We start from the raw sequence: 13,797 nt of genomic DNA, 5'->3' as shown, positions 1-13,797 counted from the left end.
ACAACATACTATACATCAAAAGTGAGAATTAGAGAAAAACTCACACAGGGAACCATTCTTAAGGGGATGAATAAAGTCATTAACTTTTCTAAGAAAACCCAGACACCAGTGGAAGAATGAATCTGCCTGCTGGTTTGTGCAGTTTAGACACAGTCAGTACAGTGAGTGGTTTGTGGAGAACTGGACACAGTCAGCAGCAAATTCAGAACACCCTCCTCCAAATGATAAACATGTCTTGTGACTCATATTTTAGTTCATTCCACCAAGTTTTGATGAGCTATTTTTTCATTCAAGGTACTAACTTATAGTATGTGTTTCTTATGTATTTAAACAGTTGAGGCAAACTTCCTTTCTATTGCTGCTAAAACATTGCCTAGGGTTGTATTCATCCCATAATTACACAATAGTCCTAAACCAGGTTCTAAAACTGAACGCAGATTAAATGGTTTAACAGAACTCTTGTTTCTGCAAACAAACCATGATTACAGTATTGTCTCTGGAGTCTCCAATATGTAATTAAGAGACAGGAAAAGAAAACAGAGGGAATGTGGGAGCAGAGTGAGAAATCGTGTGTCTAGGACATGACTGGTTCTGGGTGTCACACTGTATATCCTCTGAACTAGACACATCCAAGAAGACAGGATGTGTGTTAACAGGGACAGCCATGTTGCTACAGCGCCTGGCTCTTTGGCTCAGAAACGACAGGCTCCAGAAATATAGTGTTGAGAATCACTGGCCAGAAACTGGCTACATCCACAAGGGAGGTCTGGATGTGCTGGACGAAGAATATGCAGGATGACTGAGCCAAACCAGTGACAGCTTCTGAGAGGAGACCTGGGCTTGAAGTGCCTCTGTCTATGGACCTCCGTTCTGCAAAAAAACCTTTGAGTTACATTAGGCAGGTCTGCAAAAGAATACAACACTGGCTGGGAATAGCCTGGTTAGTGTCTTGTTAGATTTTAAGATGCCAGGCTAGTGTCATTGCTGAGAGAGCTGAGAGTTACCTGAGCTGCATGTGATCAGCCTCCATTTAAACATTTCCCTAATCAGTCTGACTTAGGACCTCAAAATTCAAACATTTTTACATAACCTGTAATTATTTCTCATACTTAGATTCACATGCAGACACACACACACACACACACACACACACACACACACACACACACACACACACACAAAAACTCCACAGTAAACACACACAAACAGATGGCAGCTAGAGTCAAACACTCCATAATTACTGTTATAATGAGTACGAAAACATCAGAAGTTGCATTTATATTGCAGTGCTTTACTGTGACACAAGCCTTCAAAGTGCCTCTTGGCATCAAAATTATTGCAATGAAAAAACAGATGACAGGCCACAAGTTTTGTTATTCAACAGTAAGTTGAACAAAAAGTTATTGGTTCTTATGTAGCTACCTTAAAGTTTTGATACAAACATGCAGAGCGCTTCTTGGTCAGAGCATACACTGGAGATATCAATCCAGTCAACTGTTATTACTAGACGATTTACATTATTTAGCTCTAGTGTAAAAATAAAATGTAGAAAATGGAATATTAAGCATTTTCATGTTATATGAATTACAGACAAGCATACTTATTCATGCAGGATTAACAAAAATAGAAAAACACTTATATAAAATTAGTTATTCATATGAATTCATGGGAGATTAAATGTCTGTGTCCTGGAATGGCTGTATGTTAATGTAAATGTGAGAGCAGAGAGTAGTGATGCGTGTTGAGTACTTTGGTATTTGGTGTGAAGGTTGGCTGCTTTCTAAACCACAGAGGTAGCTTAGACATTCTGAAATTCACAGTCAAAATCTGTCATCCTACACAGGATGTACTTCCACTGCCGATCCCTGGAAGACAGGAGAAGCGAAGTCTTGCAATGAGAATGCAATCGCCTTCATCTCCACTAAAGTGTGTGACAGCTGTGGAGCTGTTACATGAATTATGCCAGAGGCAAAATGCTGAACACCGGTTATAAGGAACGTATGATACCTGAGCACCCCGCTGAAGGTGGTCTGAGCTCCCCGGATGAAGTAGCCATACGTGGGAATGACCATTTCAGCCTCTTCCCTGTGGTACTCTGGAACATCAGAAGTCTTCCTGTTGGTCACCAAAAAAAGAAGGTTTTTGGCAACAGGGCCATTTATACAGGGCAAAGGTCAAAGCACAAACAGATTCCCATTGTGGAAACTACTGTCTTCCTATAGCTGGAGTGCCACTCATCAAAGTATGCAGTTGGTTACTGTTGTCATTTCCGTGTTGAAATAGTCATTAAATGAACCATAAACACGTAATGTGTTTTCCGTTCGTGGTTTGTGGTGCTTGGGCTGCTGTTTGTGAAGCTCGCGGTGTTTCTCTCACCAGCAGGAGTACGGACACCTGCGGCTGTAGCGGCAGCAGTAGAACTGCCACTCCCGGTCCAGGACCGCGGGGAAGTACTGACTCTGCACGCCGGCCACCAGCCCGTTATTGGAGCACGTGGAGGACCTGTGAAGACAGACAAGAACATCCAGAGCTGGACAGCAGACGGCTTCAGTGCTAGCAGCAGGGCACGACCGTCATCCCAACGTGACTGTCATCTGAATGAGCAATGATACAAACAGTTACGGTCTGGAGAGGAATGCATTTAGCAAGCAAAGCTTTTCTGACATTGTTCGGATACAATGGCCTATAATAAAATCAAGTCTCACGCAGGGAGAACTCTGCAAAAATATTGAATTAAATCCCATGTTCGCATTTTTGTAAATGTAGGTATTAGAGTGATTATAACTGTCTTATAAAGACAAAGGTCTGTATGTTATATTTAGTGTTAGTCATTAATGGCTACTATGAACAGCATTATAAATGATCTTAAAAAGTTCATATTTAACCTGTCACAAACATAAATTGGCCACATGGTGCATGATGAACCTGTAAGGTCATGACATGCTCACCTATGTTCACCTTTTTCTCTTGAGTTTACCTGGTGTTCTTGCTTTCCTTTTATAGCCTATTCTAACAATCACATCTGATCTGAACTTGTTTTAATACCGATTGGTCCACTCAGACATGTTGGTACATGCTGTAGGTGAAGATGATAGCTTGACATTAGCTGTAGGACTGCTTCACATGGGGTTACCTGCTCACCTGTATCTTCCTGCATCTCGATAAATGTTTACCACAAGAGAGATTGATACAGTGAATGTTTTCAGTGTGCTTGATTGATTTTTTCCAGATTTTTCAGATTAATGATGATGTGATTTATTGTTGTTGTCCTCTTGTGAGACACCAACACACAGATGCAAATGTAACATCTAAGAATCAATTCTGCATGTGTATTGTGTAAGTAAACAGAGAATTCTTAGCTGCTTTTGGTCCCATATAAGTCTAGAGGACAGAGGATCATCTCTGTTCATTATCTCAAAGGCTAAACTTTACAATAAATATATTAACACTATATAATAGTACTCGTCTAACAAAACAGTTGTTAGACAAAACTAACAACTGTTTTGTCTTCTGTTGTCTTTTTTGTTGATTGGTTGTGTCATTGGTTGATGTACAGTTGATGTACAGTAAAAGCTTATGGATCATTTGGGGGGGGGGGGGGGGGGTTTCTCCCTTTCAATAATATACATAAAGCAGAATAGAGCATTAGGCAAAAACAACCCACTGCAAGGCATTGTGGGACTGCATCGTGGAGCCATGGGACCTCAGACAGGCAGACATGTAGTCTAGTTTCCTCTCCACTGGGTACAAAACCAGACCGCTCCACGAGGACTCCACACCATAGTGCCTCATCAAGCACAGCATTATCAGTACATTCACAATATAATGATCTCCAGAAAATGTAATTCAATAAATTCCAACATGCTGACTTTCCGAACATAGACTAACTATATGCAAAATATTGTTTGCATAACAAGATATACATTCATGATTTGCCCTAAAAGTAAAATGAATGCTTTTAAAATATGTGTATGTTTATTCTGTACATATATTGTGAATATTTAAGAGCTATGGTTTAAAAGCATTCATTTTACTTATAGAATTTGCATTCATAAGACAACCCAGAGAGATCTTGACCTATTTGTGTATGTTCTGTGGTCCACAACTGCTCATTACAGCTGGACACAACCCCAGACTGATGTGCTCTGCCAACAATGCTGACATTTTAATAGCCTAGAGAATTTGTAGTCTATTTCTTGAGGTCAACACAGATCTTAAAACTAATTAACCTATGGTGTGAGGTGACTGACAAGCAGGAGATGATTGTGTGGTTTTCTGTAAATACAGGTCTGTTGATGGTTGCTGATTGTGTATGGCCAATACAGGATGTTGTCATCACAACATATCTGCCACCATCAGGCCCGTCCCAGTGCCCAGCAACCAGCAGCTCCAGGCCGTTGTCATGACAATGTCGACGCCTCGGGAAATGGCTTCTCCACTGGTAGAAGGGGATAGTCCGCTCCATGTGGAATGCAATCTCGGAGTGCAAATCAAAGTGGCTTGCTTAGCTAGCATGAAGAGTGATTGAGCCAAAGGAGGCATCTCCAGACAGACGCTCGTCTAGTGCATAAGAGGAGGATTTTGAAACAAAAATCTATAACAGAATTGGTCCCTCATTTGCATACATTGACATTTCTTAAGCTACATCTGTTTATAGAGATATGATGCACTACTGCCACCATGAAGGTGCGACAGATAACACTTTAATAATCCACAAAGGGATCTGGAGTGGTACAGTATTGTCCCGCATTAATGAGCACTCAAAAAGAAGCAGTAGAATACAGTAATGTACAAAAGAGCACGACGGGTTCAGAAAGTGTGCGGTGCAATTAATGCAGTGGTGCACAACAGTGCCTGAGAAGTAGAGCAATTAGAGCACACAGCTGTGTGGTGTAATGGCCACAGGGAGATGTGCCCTGTAAGAGCATCTCTCCTGCAGCGAGGCTGGAACTGACCGCGGTGCGACGGACATGTCGTGTTTTGTATGGACAATGAGGGGGTTCTTCATGAACCCTGTTTATGTGTGTGTGTGATTGTGTGTGTGATTGTGTGTGTTTGTGTGTGTGTGTGTGTGTGTGTGTGTGTGTGTGTGTGTGTGAGTGGGGGGGGGGGGTGTGCTCTTGTTGCATCCTCCTCTCTACCGTCTTCTCCACCATGTCCAGTTTAGCCTCCAGGAATTCACTGTCCTCAGCAGCTGGACTGTCATACCAAAGGACATCAGCTTCCTCAGGAAGTAGAGCTGGCTCTAGACCTTTAGTGCAGCTTGCCCACATTCCCTTCCCATCACCACCTGTCCCACAGATGGAGTCCCATTAAGGTGGAACAGAGGATTTGAATAAGAAGCCCCGTGCTTTCTCAGAATTGGTAAAGCAAGATGTGGGATAGTGTAAATTAATGCTAATGAATAAATTATGCATTAAAATATAAATGCATAATTTTAGCTAAGAATTTTTTATGTGTGGTCAGCAGTAGCAAACTTTTGTGCATTTGATATCTTGATATCTTGTACAATTTGTTAAATGTAATGTAAATGTGCCATATTTTGTCAATTGTGATTTTTCACCGCAATCGAAATTTGTCCTTTGCTTTTTACCCATCTGTGCAGTTAGAACACACACACACACACACACACACACACACACACACACACACACACACACACACACACACACTAGTGATTACTAGGGGGCTGTGGATCACACGTGCCCAGAGCGGTGGGCAGCCCTATCCCGGCGCCCGGGGAACAGTTGTGGTTAGGTGCCTTGCTCAAGGGCACCTCAGTCATGGCCTCAGGTCTGGCAATCGAACCCAGGACCCTTCGGTCACAAGACCAGTTTCCTACCACCAGGCCATGACTGACCCTTAAATAAGAGTGACCAAAGATTTAAACCCTGTGGGACACCACAGGTTTCTGGAACTCCTTCAGAAACTTTATTTTATAGTTCTAGTTCCTTGCAGGTTTGAAATAAACTGTTTAAGGAATGTTTCTGAGGGTCCAACCCACATCTCAAGTATATCTATGATAAAGTTATGGTCTATGGTATCAAAAGCTTTACTGAAACTTATCAGTGGTAAAACTGATGCCTTCCCAGAGTCTGCATTTAAACAAATGTTATTAATTACTATAATTAGATTAGTCTCAGTACTATGAGTAAGTACTGACGGGAATTCTGTAATTATTTCCAGAGTTGATTCCAGTGGCTTCACCACTGCAGTTTTTAGTGAGTTAGGAAAAACACCAGATACGAGTGAGGTGCTCACCATCTGCAGTATGTCAGTATGCTACCTTCTGAAGCACATTCTTTAAAAAGCTAGTTGGTAAGATGTCAAGACTACAAGTCAATGATAGATGATAGATAACTGCTTCAATTACAATTTCATTGTAATAGCACTAAACTGGGCTAATTACATGACAGCTTGACATGGTGTTGGATAGCATGAAGTCTTGTGGATGAAAACCTTCTGGTGCCAGTAAGACTTTTAGTGCTAAGAAATGATCCAATACCTGCTGAGAGAGAGCCAAAGAGTCCAATGTAGTACTGATATCCTTGGCAATCACCAGCAGTTCCAAAATGGTGATTTTTTAAAATCAGTGATAATAAAAAAAAGTAATTCAGTGAATTCATCAGTCAAATCTGCATTGTGGTTTGTAGGTTAATACACAATTACTTTTCATATTCTTTGCATCACTAGTGCACTGGAAGAACTATTAAATAGTGTAGCTGTATGAGAAATGTATAAAGTTTGGTGGTGCTGATTCAATTAATGTAGTTGTAGTACTACATTCAATTAAACATGTTTCATGTAGAAGCATGAAATCAACCCCATGGGCTATAATATTGGGAAAGAGCTAACTTAGTAACCCATGTGCTTTGCTCCAAAAAGCTGTGGCTCAAATCTTACAGCGTACAGGTTGGACACATTTAGAGTCTGACATGCACTCTCTGTTCTTTCTGTTTCTGATAAGCACTGGAATGGGAGAGATTACCAGCATGCTGGGTCCAAGCGTCTTTTGAGAACTTGTACTGCTGATGTAATCTCTGCATCAGCAGGGACCTGACTAATGTGTCACAGTATGTGAGAAGGTTCGTCCAGTTGAGCAGATGATGATGGGTGTAACTCCTCTTGGCGACGGGGTAGAGATTGAAGCTCTTGTTCTAGCAGCTGAAGAGTTTGTATCTCCTTGAGCTACAGCTAGTGGAGGACGGGACAGGTCTGAGGGGACAGTCTGGAGGATGAAGGTGGAAATGAGGCCGTAGACGTCAGGCAGCCCTCAGGCCGCCACACTGTACCCGAGGGCGTCGGACAGGGAAAGCGACGCAGCCAATTCTCCACCTCTCCACTGTTCTGGGAGGTTCTGGTGGGGCGAAGGGGGAGGGCAGATGGAGGACGGTGATGAGTCCTCATGGGTTTATGGTTCCCCAGAAGCTGAAAAGCTCAGCCATTATTGTGGCTCCATGATCTGCAGTTGGGTCAGAGCATCCACAGTAGGGGGGAGGATGTTGTATCGCTGGAGCAATAAAGCCCACTGATGCAAACGAGTTTGTGGGGGTTTGCGCCAATGTGATGGCATTAATTGTACACAGAGAAAATGAAGTTCTCTGTCAGGGTTTTGGGCACCTCTCTTATTTGTATGCAGTCTATGTTGCCTGAAAAATTCTCTCTTGTCAAAAAACATGTTAAAGTTGATAATAAATTTGAGGCTGTTTGATCTACAACTTTTGTGTAGTCAAGCGTTTAACCTTAATATATTTCTCCATGCAGCCAGAGGACCACTGATGAATGTTAAGCTTGATAATTGTGTTGAGGTTATTAAAACCCTTCTTAATAACTCAGAATGACGCGTCATTCATGGCCATATGCACAATAATCCACTTGCTCAGATCACATTGAACTATGGGTTTCTGATATCTCGTGCCAGTGAGAGTCATCATGATGATGGGTCTTGTGGCTCAGCTTGGACGCTCAGGCAGGCTGGTATTTATTGTTCTTTCAGCTTAAATTTTGCTGCCTTTGCAAGGATCCACAATGAGGCTTTGCAGTGTTTAAAATCTGTCCTGCAAATGTAGTGATCTTGTTTGGTACTTCAGACTCTGAGCAGCAGTGTTAGCTTTAGCATTAGCATTAACAGGAGATGAACGTGTGATGCTAGTGGGACTGGAAGACAAGTCTACAGAGCTATTTGTAGCATGGCTTTTGGCTTTGGCTCCAAGACCCACTGTTCATTTCTGACATCTGTTCTCAGGATAGCGGCTCCGTTCATGTGCTCCGCTGGACCGGCTCTGTGTGTTTTCACTGCTCGTTGCTCCCCTGATCTCCCGGTCTGTGGTCTGCTGCCAGCACGTCCACACTCTGATACTCCTCGCACAGCATGGGAACGCCAGCTCTTAAACTCACACAAGAAGCTCCAGCACTGTCATTTTCTGTAGAAGACTGTAAAAATGTTGACAGGACATGTGTTCTGAAACCCAAGGAGCTGTTCTATACTCTGCTTCTGTTGGTATTCAACAGTAACCTTTCCTGTTCCTAAATATGTAGCACTAATCTTAACGATATTAAAATCAAAGGGATATATGACCACATTTAGGTTTGTAGTTCTTCTGTCTTGTCTGAGACACTGCAGCTTGAAAAATGTCATCTGAAAATAAAGGGAAAAAAGGGATAAAAGAAAAAGAAGACATAAGGAGAGAAGTTAACTGCAGGGAAGCAGGAAGCAGACTGCAGTTTTATCGTTTCATTTGAATGATCCATATGGATTTTCTTACCTATAGTTTTAATCTTGTGTGCAAGGTGTTTAGTTTTCTGCTTTCGTTAAAATCCAGACTGGTGGAGGTGTTTTCCACTCAGATGCAGGTTATGCTGTCAGAACTTTTCACTTTTTTCACTCCTCTCAAGTTTTCATACGTGACTGCTGGAAGGACACTTAATTTGAAATTCTCCCCTATAATGAGTAAATCCCAGCAGGTGACCCGTCTGACCGAATGTGTGCATTCTAAAGGCCCCAGGTGGCCCAGCCAAGCCGCAGGAAGAGGAAGTCACGTGGCCATAACTCAAAGGAAATCTCCAAAAAGTGGACAGATTCAGAGCAGACCTGGCAGGACCGAGCTGAGCTCAATTAATTCCCAGGGAAATTCCTGCGGGAGAGGGCCTGGTGGTGGGCTGCAGCAGGGCACACACAGTCTCCAATCGGCTCCCCAGTGCCAGATCCTTCCGGTCCTCACAAGCTGTGGAGCTGTGCTGCTTTCCTCCTGCTATGTGGCAATTCTGAGGAATATGCTCAGACGTCATCTCTGAATGGATTCCATTATGCTCATGTGGCCTTCTTTGCGATCATAAAAAGGGAAAGGTTTTGCCTGAGGAAACATCTTTGTGGATACAACGTGAATGTGTTGTGCCAAATATGAAACACTCTCCAAAAGTTCAGGAAATGACTCTGACATTTCCAGTTTTTGTGCATGTGCACTTCACAAAAGCAAGGTGGCATGTTTCTTCCTGACAGATGCAGCAACACAACGTATTTAAATAGTGAATATTAAGCACTCAATATGTAATAACAGCTTTATATAGAATAGAATAGAATAGAATAGAACTTGATTGTCATTGCACATGTCGCAAATACTGAGCAATGAAATGCAGTTTGCAGAAATTCATTCATTATTCATTACAACTAATTACATCCTTATAGCCACCAGTGGCTTTTTCAGTTAAAATCATTGTTTTAAAGACAAATTTCAGCGTTCTGGTGTTCACTGCAAGTGCAAAGGTTGTAGACTCTGAGAAAGAGTATTAATGACAGAATGTGATCTCAGTAACAAAGCTTGTGTGTTCCAAAAATAGGACATTTTGTAAAAGAATGGAGCACTGGTGTTGTAATAAACATTTTATAGTCAGTTAATTGAGGAAAAGTATTCTGCATGGGGCTCAAATGTTTTTTATTCATATAACTTTTATTTAGAAATGTTCAACATGTCAAGTTGCAGGTTGTATATGCTCTCATTATATGCTGTTAACTGGGAAGTGATGGCTTACATATCCTGCTGTGTAAATTGATTCCCAGCATACTCACACACACACATGCACGCGCGTGCACACACACACACACACACTCACACACACACACACACACACACACACACACACACACACACACACACACACACACACACACACACACACACACACACACATTCACACACACTCATACACACACAGCCACCACTACCATCATCACCACCTCTTGGATTTATTAATGCAACAAAACCAGCAAGGTTTGGATCACAGTATGTAAAGGTCACCATTATTGCACAATAAGGGCATTTATTGTGTGCTAATAGGGAACTTTCCTAGTCTTCCACGTTTGGTGCCATGGAAAATTAGAAACTGACCTGTTTTATTAGGACCACATACAGCTCCACATTAGAGCTGTTGTATTAGTTCATTTTTTAAAGCAAGGTGACAGATGAAAAACTGATGCACCTTTATTTGAACTCAATCTCATGTAAATAAGTAGCAAATATAAAATTTTAAATATAATAATAAGCTCCAATGAGCTGTAAAACTGTAAGGACTTAGATATAAAAGCGACTCTAACAGCATGAGTTGACCTTGGAGAGGGCAAAAATAACCTGCTTCAGAGACTACGGACCTACAAACTATAGTATTGATATTGAACATAAACATATTGTAGGCCAGATCCTCTCTGGACTGGATCCTCCTGAGTTGAGCCTTGCAAACAGAAGTGGGGCAGAGCTGTGTGAGCAGAGGTTTGACCGCAGGTCTTCTCTATCGCTTGCTACATGTAGCTGCCAGAGGCATATAGGAAAGTTTACATATAATATGAATCCTGTTTATAATATTTCTTTGCAAATGTCTTTCAGAGCAGACCACATGATAAGCCTGTTCTGTGTTTACATTGAAACTTGGACCAGGGGGCACCTGAAGGCAACGCTGCTATAGGGTTTGTTCCTCTTAGACAATAACACTGCGTCTGAAATTAGCCCCCAGATGATGTTGTGAAAACTTCACAACATGTATGTCTCACAATATATGTTTCTAACAAGGTTCCTCACATTGTGATGCCTGGAAGGTCAATATTCTGGCAATGTTTCCTCCGCTTGGTTTAGGATGTGAGGAGCCCTCATAACAAGAACACAGTGAAAGCATTTTGGGAATGTTGGACAAACTATGGAACCTGGGAACCATTTCTGCTTTCATGTTCTGAGATTTTGCACAGCTTTGCACAGCATCAGTTCGCGCATGTCCAAGTATCTGGTCATAAAAAGTCCCATTTTAGAACTGTGTATGAAACTTAAGTAACGAGCTTAGGCATGTCATCTGGTTGACTGATCAGTTAAACTGAGGTGAGATAAAATATCATGTGGCTCAAGCAAAATGTCTGTCTGTCACTTTTAGGGCCTGTTTGATTGGTTTCCTACCATGACAAACAAATGATGGAGTTACATCAGCAACACCCCAGCTCTGCACTCTACTGTACAACTATCTGCATCTTCTTATAATAGGAGGTCCATGACCATGAGTAATGTGTGGATGAATCCACTTCCGCACAATCACATTTCACAAGCACATTAAACAAATGCAGTCAGATTACTGCACACGGACATAGCAGTTTGGTGGTCTCTCTGCTGCTGGTGTTACCACAGGCATTCACCATGCGTACATCTGATCCAAAGAGCTGCTTGTTTAGTTGGTTCATTTTTTGTTCGTTCATTTATGAAATTCTTTGCGTCTGTCCACAGTTGTTCGATTTTATGCCGCTCTGAAGAGGGTTTGTTCACCAGATGGTCTGTATCTGGCTCAAGAGGTGATATGTCATTTGCACTTCTGGTGCACAGTTACGGTTAACTAGCATGTCTTTATTGAGTTGTACACGATTTTTCTAACCACTGTGCAAGATTGCAGTCTGAGACACAACAGCAATACTAATAAATACTAAACCCATCAACACTGAGAGTCAGCTGCTGTTTTTAGACAGATAAAGTGTGTGAAAATGAAGAGCATTAATAAATATTTGCATATTTGCCCAAAAATCTAATCTGTGCAGTTTTAAATTAGATCAGTAACCAATACTGTGCATCTCACCGGAGATACTGGCAGCCATATAATGCCAAATACTGTCGTCATTTTCTGACTGCTGAGAGGAACTGTGTGGGGAGCCTGGGGCACAGATAAACTCCTGCTCAGACAGACCAGCCGAGCTTGTGTGCCACCTTCTGCTACTCTCCCCTTTAGATCAGTGCACGGCCTCCGAAACACACACAGGCACATTACACGATAAGTTACGGCACACAAGAGCAGGCGGCAAACTCACGCACTTACCACTCCATCCCGGCACGGTTGATGTCATCCCACCAGCACGCGCTGGGCTCTCCCAGGGTGGATGGAGTCGGCTGACACTCGAAGCTCCACAGGCGGTCCGAGCCCTCTTTCTCGCTGAAGTAGCTCCTGATCGCCACGAGGGCCTCGCCGTGTGGGCACTGGAAGTTGAACCCCTGCCGCCACGTGTTGACCCACTCCTCCTCGTGGATGTAGTTCGGCTGGGCACGGACCACGCAGGCCTGCAGGAGCAACAGCGCGGCCGGAGCCCAGAAAACAGTGGCTGTGTTCATCTTAGTCGCGAGTGACGAGGAAGCTCTGACTGCGTGCACTGCTTGCCTTTAAACCTCTCCAGATGTTCACTCTCCAGATGTTCTTTATCTGGCTTTGGAGGTGATATGTAATTTGCATTCCCCAGCACACAGTTATGGTTAACAAAGGTTTTTAAGTTGTTTTGTTCAAGAGGACTATCCCAACCAATGTTCAAGACTAGACTGCATGCCTTAAAGTGAAATCCCCCTTAAAGGACTTCTGCAAGGAGGAGAGTTGGCGGTTGCCAAATAGTGATGCTATCCATTCGCCTGAAATGGGAGGAGGACTTGTTTTCATTTCATCAGGCATTGTCCTAAACATTTTGGATGAGTCACAGGTGTTTGAAAGGAAACTAATATATATGAGAACTCTTTGGGTACATGCCAAATCTATTCTTGAACATACTCCATCATTCCCTTTGAACTTTAAACACTCTACACAGTCCAATTGCCAATCTGAAATTCCTTTCATCATAAGCTGTGTCATATCGTTGGCATTATGTCACCCTGACATGCAAAACAAATAAATAAACTTAAAAATCGCTGAGTCTCATTTGTCATAACGTGTGTTGTTTTTTCTCTTCACCCAATGCTATGACACATTTTAATGTCACCATTATTCTGTGTCACTTCACAAAGTTGACATCAAAGTTGACAAAGACAGCTTTTACTACAGCTTAAGCTTTTTGGAAAAAGCTTTTATAAATGTTTATGTATGTTTATGTCAGTTGTAATGAGGGGCTCGTATAGATGTCGTGTAGCCTTCTGAACACTACACTTCAGTAAAGTGTAGTGAAAAAACTCCAGTGAGTTGGTCTCCAAAAGCAAAAATGCCATCTGGTTATGCTTACAGATATGAAATGCATAATGGGCTGAAAAATATGCCAGTTAACTCCAGGAAAGCCCATTTGAATTATTTGGTTTAGTGGACAAACAGAAGTCTCCAGACGCAAAGGACAGAGACCTGACTAACCCTAACCCTAACCCTAACCCTAACCCTAACCCAGCCCTGTGGTTGTTTGGTGGTCAGGAACCCTCAGTATCTTAGAGTGTCTCTGAGCTTTCAACTCTGGGTATGGAACAAAACTACATGGAATACACTACTTTAGGAACAGAAATACAGTGGAAAAGATTAGTTAATATTGTTGGTGTG

General features: G+C 42.2%; 1 protein-coding gene across 1 annotated transcript; it reads right to left on the bottom strand.

The window, feature by feature from the left end:
• Window positions 1–1,270: 1,270 nt before the first annotated feature.
• dpt (dermatopontin) lies at window positions 1,271–12,848 on the bottom strand. Its single transcript, XM_077015062.1, has 4 exons — window positions 12,337–12,848; window positions 2,377–2,502; window positions 2,008–2,115; window positions 1,271–1,865 (listed from the first exon to the last, which is right to left on the bottom strand). The coding sequence occupies exons 1-4, from the start codon at window positions 12,624–12,626 to the stop codon at window positions 1,799–1,801; spliced, it is 591 nt and encodes a 196-aa protein (XP_076871177.1). The 5' UTR covers window positions 12,627–12,848; the 3' UTR covers window positions 1,271–1,798.
• Window positions 12,849–13,797: the final 949 nt, after the last annotated feature.

This window comes from Brachyhypopomus gauderio, chromosome 8 (assembly GCF_052324685.1).
Source record: "Brachyhypopomus gauderio isolate BG-103 chromosome 8, BGAUD_0.2, whole genome shotgun sequence".
Classification (NCBI taxonomy): domain Eukaryota; kingdom Metazoa; phylum Chordata; class Actinopteri; order Gymnotiformes; family Hypopomidae; genus Brachyhypopomus; species Brachyhypopomus gauderio.
Note: the sequence above shows the minus strand (reverse complement) of the source record. Positions and strands in the feature narration are given on the sequence as shown.